Here is a 19,201-nt window from a genome sequence, read left to right on the forward strand (position 1 = left end):
AAACAAGCTTCAGTGTGAAACACAGCAGACATGTCTCAACCGTAACACATCCGAAATGGAAAAGCGAATCCTTACCCCAATAAATGGCACAAACTTCTGACAGGAATCCTCGTCCGGGCTGTGAGCAGAGAAAGAGCGAGAACGCTGTGAGGGTGGGAAAAGGTGTCTAAGCATTTCAATAATCGAGAGGTGCAGATGAACACTCAATGCTCCTGGAGGAGAGATGGCTTAGGAATGGCTTTCACCATGTCCCTTCGCAGCTGAAATGACTCAGGTGGAATATGGGATTTTGTTGGGAGGGGATGTCACCTTACAATGAGATGAAAATGAAGACCGCTCCTTACAACCGGAACTAGAGAGAGCATTTCATGTTGGCTCAAAATCTCTTCAGAGAGGATTATGGATTCTTAAGCAATGAGTAAAAGGAAAATCTCTACCGACACATGCCTCTGCAGATATAAAAAAAATACAAAGCCTTTTATTAAGATAAACAGAAACCCAGGCAACAAAAGAAAAAGCCAAAACGCATTCAAGACAACCAGGAGGTAACAGTGCAACTCCTAAACTAGCTGGGGAATCGCCAGTAGGAGTTGCAACACATCTGCAAAGTAACTTCCTCACAAAACAATCATCCAATGGATGGTTACAACACAGTGATGCTCTAAATCTATTTCAGGAGATTTTAGTAAGAAAGAAAATAACCAACCAAAGTAACAGTACTAAGAAGCTTCACACATCATGAACTGAGCAGCTTTTAAACACATTACAGCACCCACCAATCACTGCCATTCCTAGTTAAGATGGGTCTAAAGCATTGTTTTCACTGAGCGGTATATGCCACTGGTGCTGTTCGCCACTATGTCTATTTCCATTGTGAAAGCAGCCATTACCAGACCCATACCGCACCACTCCTGGCTACCACTGAACCTACCTTCAGTGGTAGGTTTACAGGACGATGGCACGGTATAGTTAGGGTGGAGCTACTGGCATCTCACATCACTGTCCATTGGTTGGGAGTCAGAAAAGCATCACTTCTTGAGACATACTAGTGCGTCATGTTTGTTGTTGCACTAGTATGACGCTACGCTAGTGTGACGCCTACCCTGTGAGAGTAAAATTAGTGATGAAAACAGTGTCCTGAGTACGCCGGACCATAAAATACTTCTGCCATAGAGCTAAATGGAAATGAGGGATAAGTGACTCCAAGATACCACTCTGCTGCAGTAAACTTAGGAGATTTATTTATTTTTCACCACTAGTACCATTTTCTAAATTTAATTATTGTTTTGACTGAACATATGGTCAAGAATAGGCAATCTTGTAGACATTTGTTGACTTGTGAAAATCAACATCGTACTTATAACAACTATTTCATAATTTTTCTCCAGCTTTAAGTACAATAAATGTACTTAAAGATAGTTTTTTCCTCAACTGTTCTGGCTCACATTATGGTACTGTGATAAAGGATGAGTTCATTTTTCCATGTTACCACATAATTATGGAGGCCCTGCCTATGTGGTAAAATCTTCCACTGAAAACACACTAATCAGCTGTAACATTATGACTGCCTACCAAAAGTACATTGGTTTCCCTTTTCTTGCCAAGACAGCCCTGATGAACTCCACTAAACCTCTGAAGGTGTGTGATAGTATCCAACAGTGGGTTCTTAAATCTGTGTAAGTAGAGAAGTGGGGCCCATCGGGTCTTCTTCATACGTGGGCATTGAAGTCCAAGCGAACACCTCAAGCTCACTGTGCTTCACCCGGACTTATCTGCACCCTTCACATTTCTATCAGAACCAGCTATTTGAGCTACAGTAACAGTCGTTCTGAAATTTTCATCAAACTATCACAATTTGGCCCTTGTCAAACCAACACTTGTCCATGTTTTGTGCATCTTAACTTTCAGGTTGAGAAGCAGGAACAACTTGCATCTCTACGTCTATTTGGGGACAAAATGTTCACTCACTGCCTGATATTTGATGTTTATTCTGGGAAAATACCTCATCAGGAACACTTCACACCCCAACCACGGCCTGCACACTGCCCTCAGGTAGACGATACTGTAGCCTGAGGCGCAGGTTGAAGAGGTTCTTTGGAAGCGTCTTTCAGACTGTAAATCAATAGCTGCTATTTTGTACATTACTGTACTCTACAAGTTTGTTAAAATATATTTGTGCAATCAACATTTCTCTTGTGCAATAATTGGATATTTGCTTTTTAATATGTGCTGCTGATTTTAAATTTGTTTGTTTTTATGAGCTTGTGAAACAATATTGTTTTGCACTGTCTGTGAAGTGGTGCTGAATGACAAAGTGATTCTTCTTGTGTTTTCAATATCCCACCTGCAAGCAGGTGCCATGATGAAGAAATAATCAGTTCTTCACTCCACCTTTCAGTGGTCATCATATGCCTTATTGATGTTCCAACAGTTCACAAAGCATGATCTTTTTCAGTTATTTTCACAGCATACGTCAACATACATGTTAGTATTTAGATTTCATGCATTTCCAAACAACATTGGTCATTTAGTTTTTGTTTCTTCGGTTATTCGATGTATTTTTTGTGTGACTGTTTATGTGTCTTTGTGAGCTTTTGTTGCTCTACTAAAGTTTGGTACCTCAACCATTAATTGATCTCATATCAATATCGCTCTAAATGGCTCATATATCAACATAACTTGTGTATATTCAGCCAAATTCATTGTTCTAAAATATGTGTGCATTAAGTACAAAATATTCCAAAAATTGTAAAATTTCTTGCATTATTTCAGAATCAAACTAGGTGTATCAAAGTACACTTCAGATGTGAACAACTGAAGAACCGTCTTTCTGCAGGGCTACTGGGGTCATAGGATCATGAATTTAGTCAGAGCAAATTTGTCCACACAGTTGAAAAAGCAGAAATAGATAAAGACTGATTGGTTTATAAACATTTGTCGGATGTAGTATTTACATCACAAAGGTTTTCATTGAATTTTAAACCTTCAAGCCATAATGAGGGCTATTCAAGTTGATAACAAAAATGTCTTAGATGTTTCTATAGAAATTAAAAGAGAAACTAAACAATATTTCTATAGTTTAGAGACAGCACAATATTAATTACTTTTGCTTTGAAAAACAAAAATGTGACAAATGATTTACTTGACTGGTTTGACTCTTCTACCTACAGATAGTCCTGCCTTCTAAGAAAGCACCTGGTTCTCACAGTCTTTACGATTCTTTTGGTACTTTAACGCTGGCTGCGTGTTAGAACACCGACTTCATTTGTAAAGGCTTGTCTTAAAGGTTGTTAGGCAAATCGTCACAGCAACAACACAGACAACAGAGCAGGAATCAAAGTCACGGCAAACCAGAGACATGGGTCAGGACAAAGTGAAGTTAGACAGAAAATAGTGTGTGAAAAGGGAAATGTAAAGACACAGCGAGGAGCTTAGGCCAAATGGAGGAGAGGGAATAAAAAAGGTCAAACAAAAAGAGCTGAGTTAGATACCTGATATAAAAATCAAAATACAGACTTCTTTTCCTTGAAAGCAAATCAAAGAGGGAAAGGGGGAGGAGAAGGAATGCAACAGTTAAAAACTACATTGGTTTTAGAACCTGCTGACCAACTGGAAGCTGTGCTCACTAAGACGGGAAGGGTAGTTAAAAAAAAAACAAAAAAAACAATAGGTACAAGTTTTTGTTCATCTTCTTGTCAAGTTCAGAATCCATGTTGGGCTCTTCCAATGACTGTCATCACAAAAAGCAGTGTAATATGCCAAAGCTGAATGCTTGTAAGCAATTCAAGCATTGCCTTCATGCAGTTTAATAGATATTTACTTTAAGAGCTCAAGTTACAATGATGGTCAGGATTAGAATTAGAAATTATTTCTGAGAGAATATTTTTGGATTGCATAAAAAGCACAGATATAAACATGCATACAGATGCTGTATGAATATGGTTGAAAACATACAAGTAATCCAGGTTTACCTCTTCTGTTTGTAGGTGAGCATGGCTTCTGAGATGGGGAACTGGTGGGACACGTTGGCACCGGCTAGATACTGAATAATTCGTCCTGCTACATCCATGTTGTCTGTAGGGAAAAGAAAGATGGATAATCAATAAAGAATCAATAAAGAGAGAGATGGATGAGTGCATGGTGCAACGAAAGATTCAAATAAACAAATAATTGTTTTTTTTAAATAAGACAAACATTTTATTGCTTAAAATGCAATAGCATACCAGTCCTCATTCTTATTTCAATAATTGATTCATAATGATTAATCGTTTCCGCCTTAGATGAGTGGAATAGATCGACTGATAAATCTAGGCAGTGGATGGATAGATGTGCATCTTTTAAGTAGAATCCAACATAAAAGTCTTGAAATACAAATATTTCTTCTTCCTCACATTTTTCATGACTTTGTAGAACAGAGAAAGCCTGAGTTCTACATTCATGTCAGATCAACAAGAGTCTACATCTCCACATACATCAGATTGCTTGGAGACTGAACATTAATTATTTACATTCTTCCAAATGTGTGTTAATACAGACAGGCAAAGCACACATCTGACAGACTGCATAACAAATAAAAGAGTGGTGGGTTGTTAAGGCAGCTTCTGTTAAGGATAAAAGATTTAGAGAAGAAAAGGATGCCAAGCCTTCCTGCTTTCATTAGCTCCTTAGTGATGACTCAACACGATGTGCGAAAAACCGTGACTCTCTTTGAGGTTGAAATTAAGATAAAAAGTGGAGAAGGATTTTGGTAGCCGGGCTCGCTGATACTTTAGAAGTGATCATGAGACAGTGGATTAAAAACGACTGGGTGAGTGCAATCATACGTTGATGTTCAAGTTCACAAATAATAAATCGCTTCAAAATACAAAGTCAAAGAAAAATACATAAATACATAATACATAAAAATACGAGAAAAAAAAACAAAAACGAAAGATGTGTGATGCTATTTTAACCTGGTTCTTAAGATGTTTTGCAGGGTGTGAAAACACTACCTGATCAAAAACCATCTGCTGCAACAGACAGAAATTCCCTCCTCTGTTCAGCAGCTCATGACCTGAGCTCTGACCCAGTTTCATTCCCTTTCAAGTTGGCTGCGCATTAGACACACAGACTTTCCCTTCAGCCAGAGTTTGGAGTGTCGAGTCCTACCTGACGTGGGCCGTTCCGTCCTGCAGAACAGCTCCCTCCAAGCCGTGTCCATGAAGATGTTGTTGAAGCGGCTATCGAAGGAGGCCACATACTTCGCCAGGGGATGGGAACCTGCATGCAGACTTGGTTACATACATGCAGCATCTTCAAGTTTAATTTTAACTCCGGCTGACGTACCGATGGGAATAACGAGGAAGCGTATGTAACTGAGCCAGTCTGGGGTTTTATTGGCGAGCTGCTCCACGAAGAACCTCAGGACGGTGCTGAGGTAACTCTGGTCGCCTGCAACGGCCACTTTAATTGTCGGTGGTGTCTGAGCATTGCAGTTGCAGCTGGAAGGTGTTAAATAAAGGAAGCAGTGAGTAAAACGAAGAAAAAAAATGGCTTTTGAGAAATGTAGGTCAGAGATGTTGTGTGAAAAATTAAAGCCTGCCTGAAAGAAAGATTTGTATCTCTATAGGATTGTTGCTTTAAAACAGGTCAGCTTTGTTTTTTTCCCCAAAGAGCCACATTGTATCAAACAGATTTTACAGCACTGAAGGCTTAAAAGTATCTGGAAGATTTTTTCAACTTTAATTAAGCAGCTCTTTTGATCCTGCCACAAAAAAATCTTTATAAATAGGGTTACTTTTTAAGACCAGCTGAAACTGAACTCTCCAGCTGAATTAAACCAAATCTTCAAAGAAACTAGGTTGAAATTCTTCAATAATGATAAGACTTTTTGTCATACAGTTATTAGGCTAAGAGGTCATTACATCAGGGTGCTGTATACTGGATCAGTATTTATAAAGTACAATATTTTTATTATTATGCTGATGACATTCTAAAATATTTCCCCTTTTCATTTTGACTTTCTGTTTAAGATTATAAAAATATAACCTTGCCTAAAAATGACTTGAAAGCTTGCGGAGATGACAAGCAGAGATGACGGATTTAGAAACAGAACACTGAACACTTGTCTGGAAACAGCAGATTTTCAAACGATGGCTACACAGACAGAACAAGATCAGCAAGATGAGCAGAAGCAACCTGGAATCTTCTGAGGAGAAGCCTCCATAAACAAATGCAGATTGGCAAGATTTAATCCAAATTAGGGAGGGGAATAACACTCCCTGATTAAACGTTTCATACAAACAAAGCAAAGCATGTGTAGGCGACTCACAATCTCTGGATGCGTGTAACGATGGTATTGAAGGCAGCCTGCACATCAGCAGCAGAACACGTGGAGACAATGGGCTGGCCCTGTTCATTGAGCAGGTCGGCTACGTACTGCACAGAAACACATGAGAAGGACACAATGAGTTAAGTTAAGTGAGACTGCGTCTGAAAGACAGCAGAAGCAGGACAATCAGAGAAACGTCCTGCACACATAATACATAAAAGAAACGTCGTATTGTACTACAACCCAACGTTGGCTCACATTATGACACATAATGTGACTAAATCATGCTCTTTATGATCCCTGTATGTATTAGAAGGGTTTCTACAGATTCTTTGTGTCAAAACTATCATTTATTGTGACACATTTCTTATCATAGCAAGAATTTTGATTTATTGTTACAATAAATTCCAATTAATGTTATGTGTTGTTGAGATTATTATTTGTACTATTTTTTTCTACTCTTTGTTCAATGAGAGTATCAATAAATTTAAAAATATGATTAAATGTTTGTAATATAAATGACACTATTTTATGTGACTAGTGTCCTAAAGAAGCGTTTTACAAACGTTTATATTTTTCAAGAGTAGTATTTGCGTTTGTGGGGCCATGATTGTTGCGTCACGCACTCAGAGCCATATATTGACCTAAAAAAGTAAAATAGTTCTTATCATTTTACTGTTATCACAATAGCACCATAAAGTATTGAGATAAAACTTTAATTCCATATCACCCATCCTTAGTCAAACTTCTTAAATCCCCAGACAATAATTTTCAGATTTCATTGTTAATAATTAACAGTTTTTCTTGCTTAAATACAAAGGATTGAGATTAATTTATATGCTTTTGCAGTGGCAAGGCTTTAAATAGAAATGGATGAATAGATAAGAATTCTGAGTAGAAAATGAACAAAAGTCTTTACTTTCCCAGACTATAGAAACCCAGTGCTATTTTATGAACAGATTACTGTTAAGAAGTTCTGTATGTTATTTAAGGAAAACACACCTGTCCTTGCCACTCTGTAGTATTTATGAGAATGATGCTCTCTGGCAAGCGTTCGTCTGAGATGAGGATCTGGTTTAGCTGGTCGTACACAGACTTCCTGGGAACCTTGGAGAAAAACGAGGAGCAGAGACTCTGAAACTGATACAAGCACATGCATCAGCCAAAAATGGAGACAAGATAATGTTTTACAAAACAGGGAGGCTTACCTGCGCTATAAGCCGGGAGTCTGGGGAACACTCGCTCTCCATGCTGCTGGTCCTGTCGCTCTGAGCCTTGGAGTTTTGTCTATCTTTCATGGAGGTGCTGCGAGGACGCCTCTGCAGCCTGTTCTCCACTTTACTGAGAATACAAAACGCAACCAGCTCCAAACATATGACCGGCAGAGAGAACACGAAATCTAACGATCTGGACGCAACTTGTGAATAAAAAAAAGGAAACACCCATTCCACATGGACTCATTCTGGTTAACTTGCATATTTAGATACAGATGTTGGTTTGTGTAGGATTGGATTATTGTGTTTATTCTCAGATGTAGTGATGAGCCACTCACCTGGGTGACATGTGGTTTTGTGACTCCGTTTTGCAGAGCTTGCCGACGGTGCTTGGGATCCGTTCTGTGTTGACATCCCAGCTATTAGCCTCCCCAACTCCAGATCCACTGTTTTCCGACTCTGGCTCCTGGACCTAAAATAAAGAGGAGGAATAACCAGAGTTATTAAACATATTTCATAACCAAATTCCATATTTTTAATTTTCCAATCTTTAACTCTTTTTGAGCTCATTATACAAGGACAAATACAAAAGTTCATTAACAAATTCATTTCTACAGTGACCAGACTATGGCTGCATAACATAAGGAAAACATGCAATATGTGACAGTAATACTGAATGTTGTGATTCAGTATCACAACATTGACTTGTGTATATGACTTGCAATAAATAAACAATCTAATAATTCAATGTCTTTGTCTTTCTGAATCTGGTTCATTTGAAACACATACCTCATATTATGAACAAACAATCGAGCTAAAAGCATAAAAGTTATTTATTTACATCTAAACAAAGTTTTACTGAGAAATTAGCGTCTAGTTTACATCTGATGTTTCAGCACGAAAACAACTTAGTTGTAGTTTCTTTATGACTTCACCACCGAAGCACGTCTTTACCCTCAAAATCTTTTAATGCTGAATCAAAAACGTGTTTAATTAATAACAAAACGTTAGTTAATAATTAACATTTATAGCAGTTCAGGCAGTTCTCACACTGTGTACAAAGACACATACGTTCAGAGAACAATACATTTGTGATATGTTGAGCAGCACTAGCTTAGAACTGCAATGCAAAAAATCCATAGACCAAAGTGGAAGGAATGTGGGCAAATAGATGAATAAATAAAAAAAAAATCATATTTTTTAGATAATGAGACAGGCAAACAGTCTGTAAATGTAGACGGTTTCCCACTTATCCAAATCTGTAAAATACTTTCTTGTTTTAAGACTAAAATCTCATCACTTCTTGTGAAGTACAGGGATTTTTCAAAAGAACAACATGATAAGTTTTTAATATCTTCTTATATAGCTTTTGAAATTACATTTATTTTAGCTTTCTTAATTCTCCCTAATCCTAGATCTTTTCATTGCATAAAAGTCTCACTGTATTTTCAGATAATTTAAACATGTTTATGCATTTCATTTTATGATCTAACGAGAGCAAAATGACATTTAAGTCGGTGTCCCGTTTAAACCCAAACACCTTGGATTTGACCCAAAATAAATAATGGAAGTGATATCTGAAACAAATTTTAAAAATTTTAAAAGTAGTAATTTTTCTTTCTCGTTAATAAGCTTTAAAACACAAAAACACTTTTTATGGGAATCAAACCTAGCTCATCAATCTCCAGCAGTGTCTTCTCTGTCTACCAGCAGAGCTGGAGAGCAAAATAAGATGTTGCTTGTGGCTTTGCATGGAATTGAGCTCAAGTTGCTGAGGTTTTGGGTAATTCTAAATGCCCGCCGTGACAGAGGAGATAAAAAGCTGTGGTTTGTTAGCAGGTGGCTGAAGAAACATCTTCGATATTCGCTTCAAATTGATTTAGTGAAGCAGATTGCTGAGACAGCCGCCCTGTGCTTGGAGGGGCACATCTGAATGAAAAAGGGTAAGCTGACCCAGCAGCAAGAAAACAGCAGGAAACTCAGGGACCTCTCTCTGTCCTCATCATTCAGAGTTATCTTTGTCTGCCCTCACACACTCCCTCTCTTTGTTTCTTTTTCTCAAAGGCCCGAGGGAGGAGGAGGCAGTGAAGTGAAAAGGGAACGGTTGGAAGGAGTAAATGTGAGAAAGAGATGCTCCAGAGGGGTTTGGTTTAAATTATGTGCTGCTGTTCCAAAAACATACCCCAACAGACGTTTCTGTGATGCTGTCATCTTGATATCGGCTCCCCTGGACTTTACATCTGTCCACAGTCAGAAAGTCTCCGCTCTATAGGGGGGAAAACACACACACACATGGCTACATTAGATTATATTCTCCATGGAGGTCACTTTGTAGTTTTTCAGACAGTTCCCAGGATTCCTACATGTGTTTGAAAAGTTTTAAAACTTTTTCAGACTCACATTTCCAGAGTTTTTAAGTATAAATATAAAAGTTTGCTTTAAATTTACTGTACATGGTGCTACAGTATACAGATAATCTGCACACAATGAATGGATGGATGGATGGATGGATGGATGGATGGACAGATTATATAAAAGTGGATGAATATAAAAATGGATATAAAAACAGAGCTAAATAGATAGAGATATAAATGGATGGCTGAATATAAAACCCACATGGATGGATAGAAGAATGGATGTAGAAATGGATTCATATAAGGAAGGAAGGATGGATGACAGACGGATGAATGGATGATTTACACAATGTAACAGAAAATATGGTCTGGAAATACGAAATGTTTTCCACATTTTTCATACTTACCCAGACCTGTAAATGTTCATGTTTTTGTCAAATTCTAGATTTTTCCAGACTGTAGTATCCTCAGTGACCTAACGGTCTAATAGTCGTGCTATTCACTGCATTAATTTCACCCACACATCTAAGCCTGTTTGCGTGCTCAGAGTTAAGCCATTAAAAATATTCCTGTGCGTCTTGTAACATCTGGGTTAATTCATTTCAGTCTGAGATCAAACAATTTTCCTTTCTGGCTGCGAGACATGTTTATGAAGTTCCACTGGAACACAACAAAAAATAGGGCTACAGCAGCCTGTGATGCTTTGGGCTATTTTATTACAAGCTCAAATGGTCTCCCAGATATTTATAAACGGCCCCCTCCCTCACATCGTTGGATTCAACATGCCTCTCCTGTCCTGCCTGTGTTGTTCTAATAGGCCATAAATCTGGGAGTAGGAGTTCAGGGGCGCTCCATCCAATCTTCCTTCTGGAGCATAGTTGTGTCTAAGCGCGTATGTTGATGGTGCTGAAAAGGTCATCTGGTGACACTCCCTATAAATACTGAGAGCCTGCAGGGGTGGACAGGGCAAGGACTTAAGTCTTCATCCTGTCCTACTAGTGGCTGCATTGCACTCAAGCTCTGATTCCCTCGACCTCAATGAGCCGAGCGCTTACAGACATTTAAACAATAGCTTTTTTTTTTTTACATAGGAACCTATAAAACAAATGAAACTGAGCCCTAATGATAAACAATGAGCCTAGAAGACAGTTTGTTCATACATGGTGATTAATGATTAACTTACAGGACAGGATAATTCTCTCTGCTGACTTTTTTGGCTGTGTATGCTTCCGATCTCCGTCTGGGAGCTGGAGTGAGACATTCCTTCAAAGAACGGCCTAAAAAAAGGAGATGATATTTTAAATATTAGGAATTTAAAACTAAGGGACACAAACTACTGTATTCCGCTCAGCCTCGGTTTAACAAAGTAAGCAAACCTGTAGAAGAATCTTATCTTGTTACAATATGGGGAAATCTTCTGATAAAATGAAACACTTTTAAATATTAAGCATTACATGTAAATATTCCCAGAACAGATTAACAAACAGCAGAAGACAGCAACATCTGCGTCATGTGGGAGAAATTGAAGATAAATACAAACATAAACTGACTTTTGAATAGTTTCACTGAGAAATAAAGAAGCCTGTAATAATACCAGGGGTTTGACAGTACATGTGATTTATGGTGCAGTATGTACATTTTCTAATGAATTAATGCAAATTATATTTTTGTGACACCAAACCAATAAAATTAAACCCGTAAATAAGAAGACTTAAAAAAAAATCAAACACCCTTTCCAGTGCAGGGGCTCAGAAAAAAGCAGCCTATTATATAAATGGATGGATGAATATAAAACCCACATGGATGGATAGAAGAATTTTTTTGTCATAAGAATTGAACAAACTAAAAAATTAGACTTTGGTTAAGTTGCTTTGGTTTTAATTTCATGCTACAACAAGGAAAACACAGAACAGACATAAAACCTATATAACGTCCAAGGCTGCTTTGACTTCATACAGCCAGAATCTATCAAGTCCATTCAGCTGCTCTTAATTCTGGTGTTCCCCAATGTTCTGTACTGGTGTCTTCTCTATTTAATATCCATCATGGTAAAATTTTTATAAGTTGGGCTTTAAGAAAAACATACTTGAGTTTAGGCTTTGGAGTGCTCAGTACACTCTCATTGTCCTCCATCTCTGGCCCGCTGTCGCTCTGGTTGTACACCTCCAGACTGTCGTAGAGCAAATCCAGATCCTCCTCAACCTCCTGGGTCTGGTCTACTGGGTCAGAGTCTAGCACCTACCACACACACACAAACACCCCCCCACCTTTAGTACACTACAGACACATATTTGTCTTCATAGCCATGGCTTCAGAAAGTGTAAAAATCTAATGTTGGTTTAGACTTCTGGACCAAGGAAGGCCAATAAATTCATACCTTAGATTTTTTTTTTTTTTTTTTTAATTATAGTTAAAAGGTAGGTGAGTGCTGAGGTGCTGCACAGTGGGGATTTATATCATAGGAAGTGCACACAGGCAGGCTTGTGGACTAATCAGGTGATTAATGCCACTCCATAAGAGCAGAAGCTGGCGGGAAGCAGATAAACAGTCTGTCCCCCCGCCTCCTTCTGCCTGGGTATTTTTAGAGCTGAAGCCTTGCACATTACCCAGGCACAAGGAAGAGATTAGTGACAGTGAACGTGATAAAAGATCACTGGACTACCTGGAGCTTTCAGAACCATCCAGAAAAATACAGCACTGAGGTTGGTATGAGTGAACATTATTAGACATACAGCACCTCCCAAAAGTTAGAATGTCCCTTGATATTTTTCACCTATAATCTTGTTAGAACTACAGACTTAAATGTGAAGTGTATTTGTATTTAGCCCTCCCGAGTCAACACTAAATAGAGCTCTTCTAGGCAAGGAATTTTTCTGTTCATTCGTCTTTTTCGCCTAACAGCTCAAGCTCTGACATATTAGATGGAGTGTCTCAAGGGCCCAATTAAAGTCTTTTCACATATCCTCGACCGCCTTTAGGTCTGGATGATTTTACGTCACGATGCTTTGCTCCAAGTCATTCCATTATAGGTCTGGCTGTATGTTTAGAGTTGTTGTACTGCAGCACAAATCTTTATCACAGTTATTTTTAGGGGTGCACCAATAAATCGGCCTGGGTTTCCTTAATTTTAGGATATCGGCTGACATGTGAAACCGATCTTATTCACTCATCTTATGTGAAGGTCAGAAAATCAGCCAATGTCCCCTTTTTCTTTGCCATGAGAGAGAGCTGACTGACTCACCCACCCACCAGGTCAGGTCTGCACATACACGGTTAACAATAGTCACCTCGCTGTTGCCAACTTAGCAACTTTTCAAACAACAAAAATCAGCATCAGCCAAAATCAGAATCAGATCGACCAGAAAACTGCAAATGGTGCACCGCTTGTTTTATTTTGTATGTTTTGCAGCCTCTAACAGCTTCTGCCTCGTATTTAACCCCATCTAGCTTCCCTGTCCTTCCAGCAGAACTACATCCCACAGCATGATGCTGTCACAACAGTGTCTCACAGTGTGCAGTGTTAGCTTTCTTTCTAATAAAGTGTTTTGCATAGGTAAAAAAATATTTAATAAACAGTCCAAGTCCAATCTGACCATGTAGGCTGTTTCCCCTACATAGCTTGTGGCAAACTGAAAACGGGAAAGCTGTTAAAAGAGGAATATAATTTAACAGTCTTTGACTTTCTTCCTATAGATTTTACATTTTACAACCTGGCTATGCTCATTCTACTAGCTTAATATAGTTTAGATACGAGCGAACGTCTGAATCTTACTCCCAAAAAAAGAGCTAAATGTCTCACTTTTAACCTTTTATACAATGTCTTAAACAGAATCCACAGAAAATATATTCTAAAAAGTAGATTAGTCATCTGTTCATTATAAGAAGTAATGAGTTAATCAAGCTGTAAATTATTTCTGTATGAATCACATCTATGGGGAATGTATGAATCAGACATCAATTAGCTTTAACAATGCCTGTAACCTTGTTTTTCTTCTACCTTTCACTGCTCTGCAGTAAAAGACTATTCAGGCAGTCAATGCTGGGATTATTTTCTGCTGCCTCAATGGCAATATAATAACTACAAGCATCACAGCTGACTAACTTGAGACCACATAACAGTCTGGCTGAGAACACAGAAACAACCCAGCAAACCTTTCCTTTGGTGCTAAAAAGATGTTTGTTTGGGCAACAACAAAAAAAATAAAGCAGCTGTAGCTTACCTCGTCAGTAACCTTGAACCTCTTCAGCAGAGCAACAAATTTCTGCTTAAAGTTAGGTTGCTGTAAGAGAAGACCAAAAAAAAAGATGTAAATGTGAGCAAAGGAAACTGCTGAAATAAATCTCACATTTAACAACCATCTCAGCGAGGCTTGGATTTATAAATTATCCTCGTTACCAACTACTGGATTACTTATTTCATGCAAAGACCATTATAGTCAGTTCAGCGAGCCCACATTGGTCATTTACATGCTCATCCACATCCTGCTAATGGCTTGGACAAATGGAACAAGCTGTGCTACTTCTCCTAAAAGCTTGTGGAACAGTACGCTACACGTTTTATGCTATTCTTATGGTCAATGATTGGCGAACATTAAGCTCTTTGTGACAGGAGAGCGAGCCACTCACCCTGGTCATGGAGGTGGTTCTGATCATTTTCCTGCGGGGTTTCTTGGGCTTCCGGACTTCGTCATCTTCATCATAAATATCCTGACATTAAAACAAATGCAAATGAGACAGGAGGCTATTCAGTTATGCCATGTTCTTTCCATTTTCAGATGATGAATTCAACACAGCTCCATTTTATGGCCTAACCCAGCTATAAACACAGAATAGCTACATTTATATTGAGATTAAATAATCTACATGGGCAGTATACTGAAGGTGATTAGCTACAATGGGTTTTATTTTGGGATTGTGGAGTAAAGACAGCTGAACACAAATGTACATCCCACTTTTCAGACTTTTATTTCCAAAACAATCTTTATAATCATTTATTCGTTTCCTTCCACTTCACAATTATGAACTTTGTGTTGGTCTATCATATAAAGTCCAAATAAATACACTGCAGTTTGTGGAAGCTACAGTGATATGTTCGGCAAACAGCTGAAAAATAATGTGAAACATGAATGTATACCAGATTTAACAGAGAGCTGCAGCACAGTCACAAAATGATTGTTCTGGCACCAACCTGGGCATTAACTGCGTCATCACTGGCCTCCTGCTCCGACGAGTAGCTGTCATCATCGTCCTCTGAATAATTATCCATGTCAGGGGAGCGGTCTGAGGTCAACAAATGAAAACAGATGTCAAAATACAGAGATATCGGCTAAGGAAAATATTTTTTCTATCCATCATAGTCTCTTTATGATGGATAGAAAAAATATTTTCCTTTTTTGTTGTTTTTGCAAAAGTTCTTCTTAAAAGAGAATACAGCATTTTTATGCAACAACAATAATCTTGAATTTCTATCTTGATTTTCAAGCATTTAATAAGGCAAATGTGGCGAGATGTTGATTCTACTGGACATTTTTTAAAGATTTGGTGGAAAAGCTTTTCCCAATTTAATTTTCTTTAAAGACAACAAATATTTTCAGTTTAAAAATCTACTGTTTATTCATTTGGAACAGCTTCTATGTTCTTCCTTTTGCCTGTGAAACATCCTGCTCCATGCTCCAAGGTAGGATGGATGCTATTAAGGATCAATGAACGGAGAAAGATAAACATCTTTTCTTCCCTCCCTTCCCTCAGAGTGACACTCGTTTCATGCTTGCCGCATGAGCTCATGTGTTATGTTTGAGCAGCTTCCTTAATAACATCCAGAACAGTGTCGGTCGGATCAGAACGGCAGAATAATGCCACGGAGTTCGGACTGGACCATCACCGTCCAGAAATAGAGCGGTGAAAGGTAATAGTCCCTCCATCTGTTCAGGTCTCACATTGACATTGCAGCCGCAGTTGAAGAGAATAACATATCTCTGGCTGTGGGACAGGCCTGGATTAATGGAGTTTATTCTGTTCTCAGTAGGGAAACTTGAGCCAGGTGGAAGGAGGGAAGAGAGAGGCCACAGTGGGGAGGTGCTGGCTCTGGGGTTGAAGGACTGAAACACATTTGGATTTGGACTCAGACCTTTCTAACAGACCCACAGAGGGAGGCGGGAGATGGCGCTCACCCACCTGAGGTTTTGGTCTTGCGGCAAGCCTGCCCGCTGCCATCCTCGTGGTCAATGGGCTGGCTGGACAGAGAGTACACGCTGATCTCTGCCACACGCACCGGGGCCTCCTTCACGTTGCTATGGAGACCCAGAATCTGTCCCCCGTCTGTTGGGTGTTGCATCACCTGGACACAGTGCAGCATTTAGATCAAATTTAAAATCCATCCGTTTAGTTAATGATATGTCTCACCCAGAAAGAGATTCTTTGGGTTTGAACGTTTTAATTTATCTGCAAGCTAAACACCGTCTGCGATCATATCTGGTCCCATCGCTCTGTTCTGTTTTTCTAAAGCAGTGATTAAACAGTCAAAAAATAAAACATATCTTCACACATCCATTGCTGGTGAAGAGATTAAAGCAGGTTCTCTTAAACCACTGACAGCTAAGCTATCTGTAAATAAGTCTTCATAAAAAAAAATATCTGCTTTGCCTAAGTGACCCAATCCAATCTGCATTGCCATCCAACCCAGCAGCGCAAGTTTTAAATAAACGGTTTTGAATTAGATGAGAGAGGATGAGCTTTCCGTCTAAGCTCTGTCTGGGGGCTGCTTGTAATATTTCAGCTGATGAATGGCTGAACAGGGAGCAGGCTCATTTCGCTCAACCACCAGCAGGAGTCCACTTGAACTCTCCGAACATAGCCCAGGAAGCCACTTCCTCCCACACAATGCTTCGACGGTTTCAGAACACGAGGCACAAGAGGGTTCTGCTCTGCAGCCGGATGACAATGCAATTACCCTACAGGGTCCAATAATGGTCAATTTGGCTTCATTCATAAAAGGTCTGTGGGTTATTTCCCAGCAGAAAGAGCAGAGCAGCTGAGTGGGAATTTAAAACACAATAATGCATTAGTCTTGTTTTCAGATGACAATCAGTTTCTGCCCTGAAGGCCACAGCAGGAAAACATCTCTGGCTGAGGACAGATAGTGATTAGAAAATGATTGATAACACCTGTACCATGCAAAGGTATGCATGCCTCTTAAACTATTTGGGTTGGACATCATGTCACTATATTTATGTGCCATTTCTATACATGAGTGGTTTGTAGTTGGTTTTCTATGTTATTTTCCCTTCATTGTGGGGGACAAACAACAAAAACTGGACTAGCATGGCTATATTCCTAACAATCATCAAATAGGATCAAATATTGAATAAAATATTGGAGCTGCAGTTTGTTCAATTTTAAGCTATGGCTTAGACAGAGGTAATTATGTCAAATTTAATTATTGTCCAAAATAAAAGAAAAACTTGTTTAGTTCCCTCTAGACAAAACTGACAGAAACCAAACTATTTATCGATTTATATCTGGGTCGAATATATATTTTGTTTTAAAACATTGTTCTGCATTGGAACAGTATGGTTTTATGGACATGACTCAATACATAGTAATGGAGACTGCACTAGCTAAGTGGCCAATAGGCGCCATCTCCAGTATATATCCAGTAATATACATATATCAATAGATGCAACTCATAAAGGCGGTTTGTTACATTACATTTATTTAGGGGTATCAAAGTAGAGGGGACAGGGACATTTTTGAAATTCTTTTTTTTTATTATCTACAATTATGCACTGCTATGTGTTAGTATATCACATCAAATCCTAATTAGGGTTGTAGGAGGACAAACCATAAAAACAAAGAGGTATGAATACTTTTGCAAGAGAATTAAAAAAACAACAACATTGGTATCTGTTCTGTCAGGGCTAATTTCAAGCCAACAATCCATAAAACATACGAGCATGATGTTTCAGATGAGTGTTTGTGGTCAGATATCCTTATTCTGTCCTAATTTCCCCACTGTGTCTTCAGCTGAGGTTTGGACTAACCCTAAAGAAGTAAAATGGCTCAATAGTAAATTATCTAACTCTTTTTCAAACAAATAAACTAGCTTGTATTTATTTCAACAGCCAATCGACAATGAAAGCAGTTTTTTTGTTTGTTGTTTTTTTGGGGGCTAGAATAGCATATATGAAGCAACCACCAGATGGTCGATCATTTCACACAGCTCTGTCTGATGAAAATGAATCACAGGAGCCCATTCTCTCTGGCAAGCAGAGCAAGGTAGAACACATTCACAAGCTCAGAGCAAAATAGAGCGCTTCTCAAGCAAAGCGACTGAGAATGACACATGAAATGAAGCGGGTGAAAGCACTCCACCCCCAGATGAGGGGATGTTACCTCAGCCATATTGATGACTCCCACAGCCAACGTTTTGTAGCCCAGGATGGTTCGATTTTTGTAACGCTTCCGTCTCTGCAGCATGATTTGCAGTCTGTTGGCGTCCCTCTTTAGAAAGTGTGGGTACTGTAATGAATCGGAGGAAAACACATCACTCACTGTAGTACATTTCATCTGTTTATATAGTCCTACAAAGTAAAACAAGAAAAAAAGGGTGAAGCTGTTTATGGTTAAATTTGTATGTATTTTTTGAAGATTAAAACACTTATCCAAGTATTCAATTGTAAATATTCTAAATTATAATCAGTCAAATTAATTAATCTGTCAAATCAAAAAAAAATGTTTTCTGATGCTATGTTTAGACCATTTCTATAACCCGAAGGATTATATTGCACTAATGTGCAACAATTTTTTAAGGCAAGTCCACATGTACATAATTCTATTATTCAGGTGATATAAAAAAGAAAAAAAGTCCGTTTGCACAAGGATTTCTTTTGCTTTTACTGCAATATTTGCTCACACTAGTGGACATCCTGGAAAGGAATCATGAAAGATTCTTCCACTGGAGTCAATCAAGGTGTCTGTACTATTTCAGAATTTAATCCCTCACTGTTGTACCACATATATCAGTAGTCAGAAGGTAGTTTTTTATATGTAGAGCTGTACCTTTTTGAAACCATAACTAAATTCTTCGAATAACTTTCTCACCTTTTAGCTGCACAACGTTCTCATAATAATCATCTGTAGTTGCTGGTTTTAAAAGTTGGCTGAACTTATCGCTTCAACTTTTACAAGCTGAAGTTTTCCTGTGAGTCAGACTGTTCCTTTCAAACATTCCTCTGCTGAAACTTTCTATAATCAAAGACTCAGACGTCAACAACTAATCAACAAACATATGATTATTGTTCCTAATTAAAACATAATTTTTCAAA

The 19,201-nt window shown here is 38.5% G+C and overlaps 1 protein-coding gene across 2 annotated transcripts in view; it reads right to left on the reverse strand.

The window, feature by feature from the left end:
* The window catches only part of LOC116712820 (phosphofurin acidic cluster sorting protein 2), a 53,550-nt gene that overhangs the window by 4,954 nt on the left and 29,395 nt on the right, over nucleotides 1-19,201 (reverse strand). Inside the window, exons 4-20 of one of the 2 annotated variants that reach the window (XM_032552658.1) lie at nucleotides 18,270-18,395; nucleotides 16,053-16,215; nucleotides 15,067-15,158; nucleotides 14,505-14,585; nucleotides 14,099-14,158; nucleotides 11,965-12,116; nucleotides 11,062-11,155; nucleotides 9,707-9,790; nucleotides 7,863-7,996; nucleotides 7,519-7,651; nucleotides 7,313-7,417; nucleotides 6,311-6,417; nucleotides 5,326-5,480; nucleotides 5,149-5,259; nucleotides 3,972-4,074; nucleotides 3,492-3,524; nucleotides 76-118 (exon numbers count right to left, since the gene is read on the reverse strand). In XM_032552658.1, the coding sequence (XP_032408549.1) occupies nucleotides 76-118; nucleotides 3,492-3,524; nucleotides 3,972-4,074; nucleotides 5,149-5,259; nucleotides 5,326-5,480; nucleotides 6,311-6,417; nucleotides 7,313-7,417; nucleotides 7,519-7,651; nucleotides 7,863-7,996; nucleotides 9,707-9,790; nucleotides 11,062-11,155; nucleotides 11,965-12,116; nucleotides 14,099-14,158; nucleotides 14,505-14,585; nucleotides 15,067-15,158; nucleotides 16,053-16,215; nucleotides 18,270-18,395 (1,776 nt within the window). The remainder of the gene's footprint in view (nucleotides 1-75; nucleotides 119-3,491; nucleotides 3,525-3,971; nucleotides 4,075-5,148; nucleotides 5,260-5,325; nucleotides 5,481-6,310; nucleotides 6,418-7,312; nucleotides 7,418-7,518; nucleotides 7,652-7,862; nucleotides 7,997-9,706; nucleotides 9,791-11,061; nucleotides 11,156-11,964; nucleotides 12,117-14,098; nucleotides 14,159-14,504; nucleotides 14,586-15,066; nucleotides 15,159-16,052; nucleotides 16,216-18,269; nucleotides 18,396-19,201) is intronic. The other variant, XM_032552659.1, reaches the window with a different exon arrangement.

The sequence above is a fragment of the Xiphophorus hellerii genome, chromosome 22 (assembly GCF_003331165.1).
Source record: "Xiphophorus hellerii strain 12219 chromosome 22, Xiphophorus_hellerii-4.1, whole genome shotgun sequence".
In the NCBI taxonomy this organism is placed as follows: Eukaryota; Metazoa; Chordata; class Actinopteri; order Cyprinodontiformes; family Poeciliidae; genus Xiphophorus; species Xiphophorus hellerii.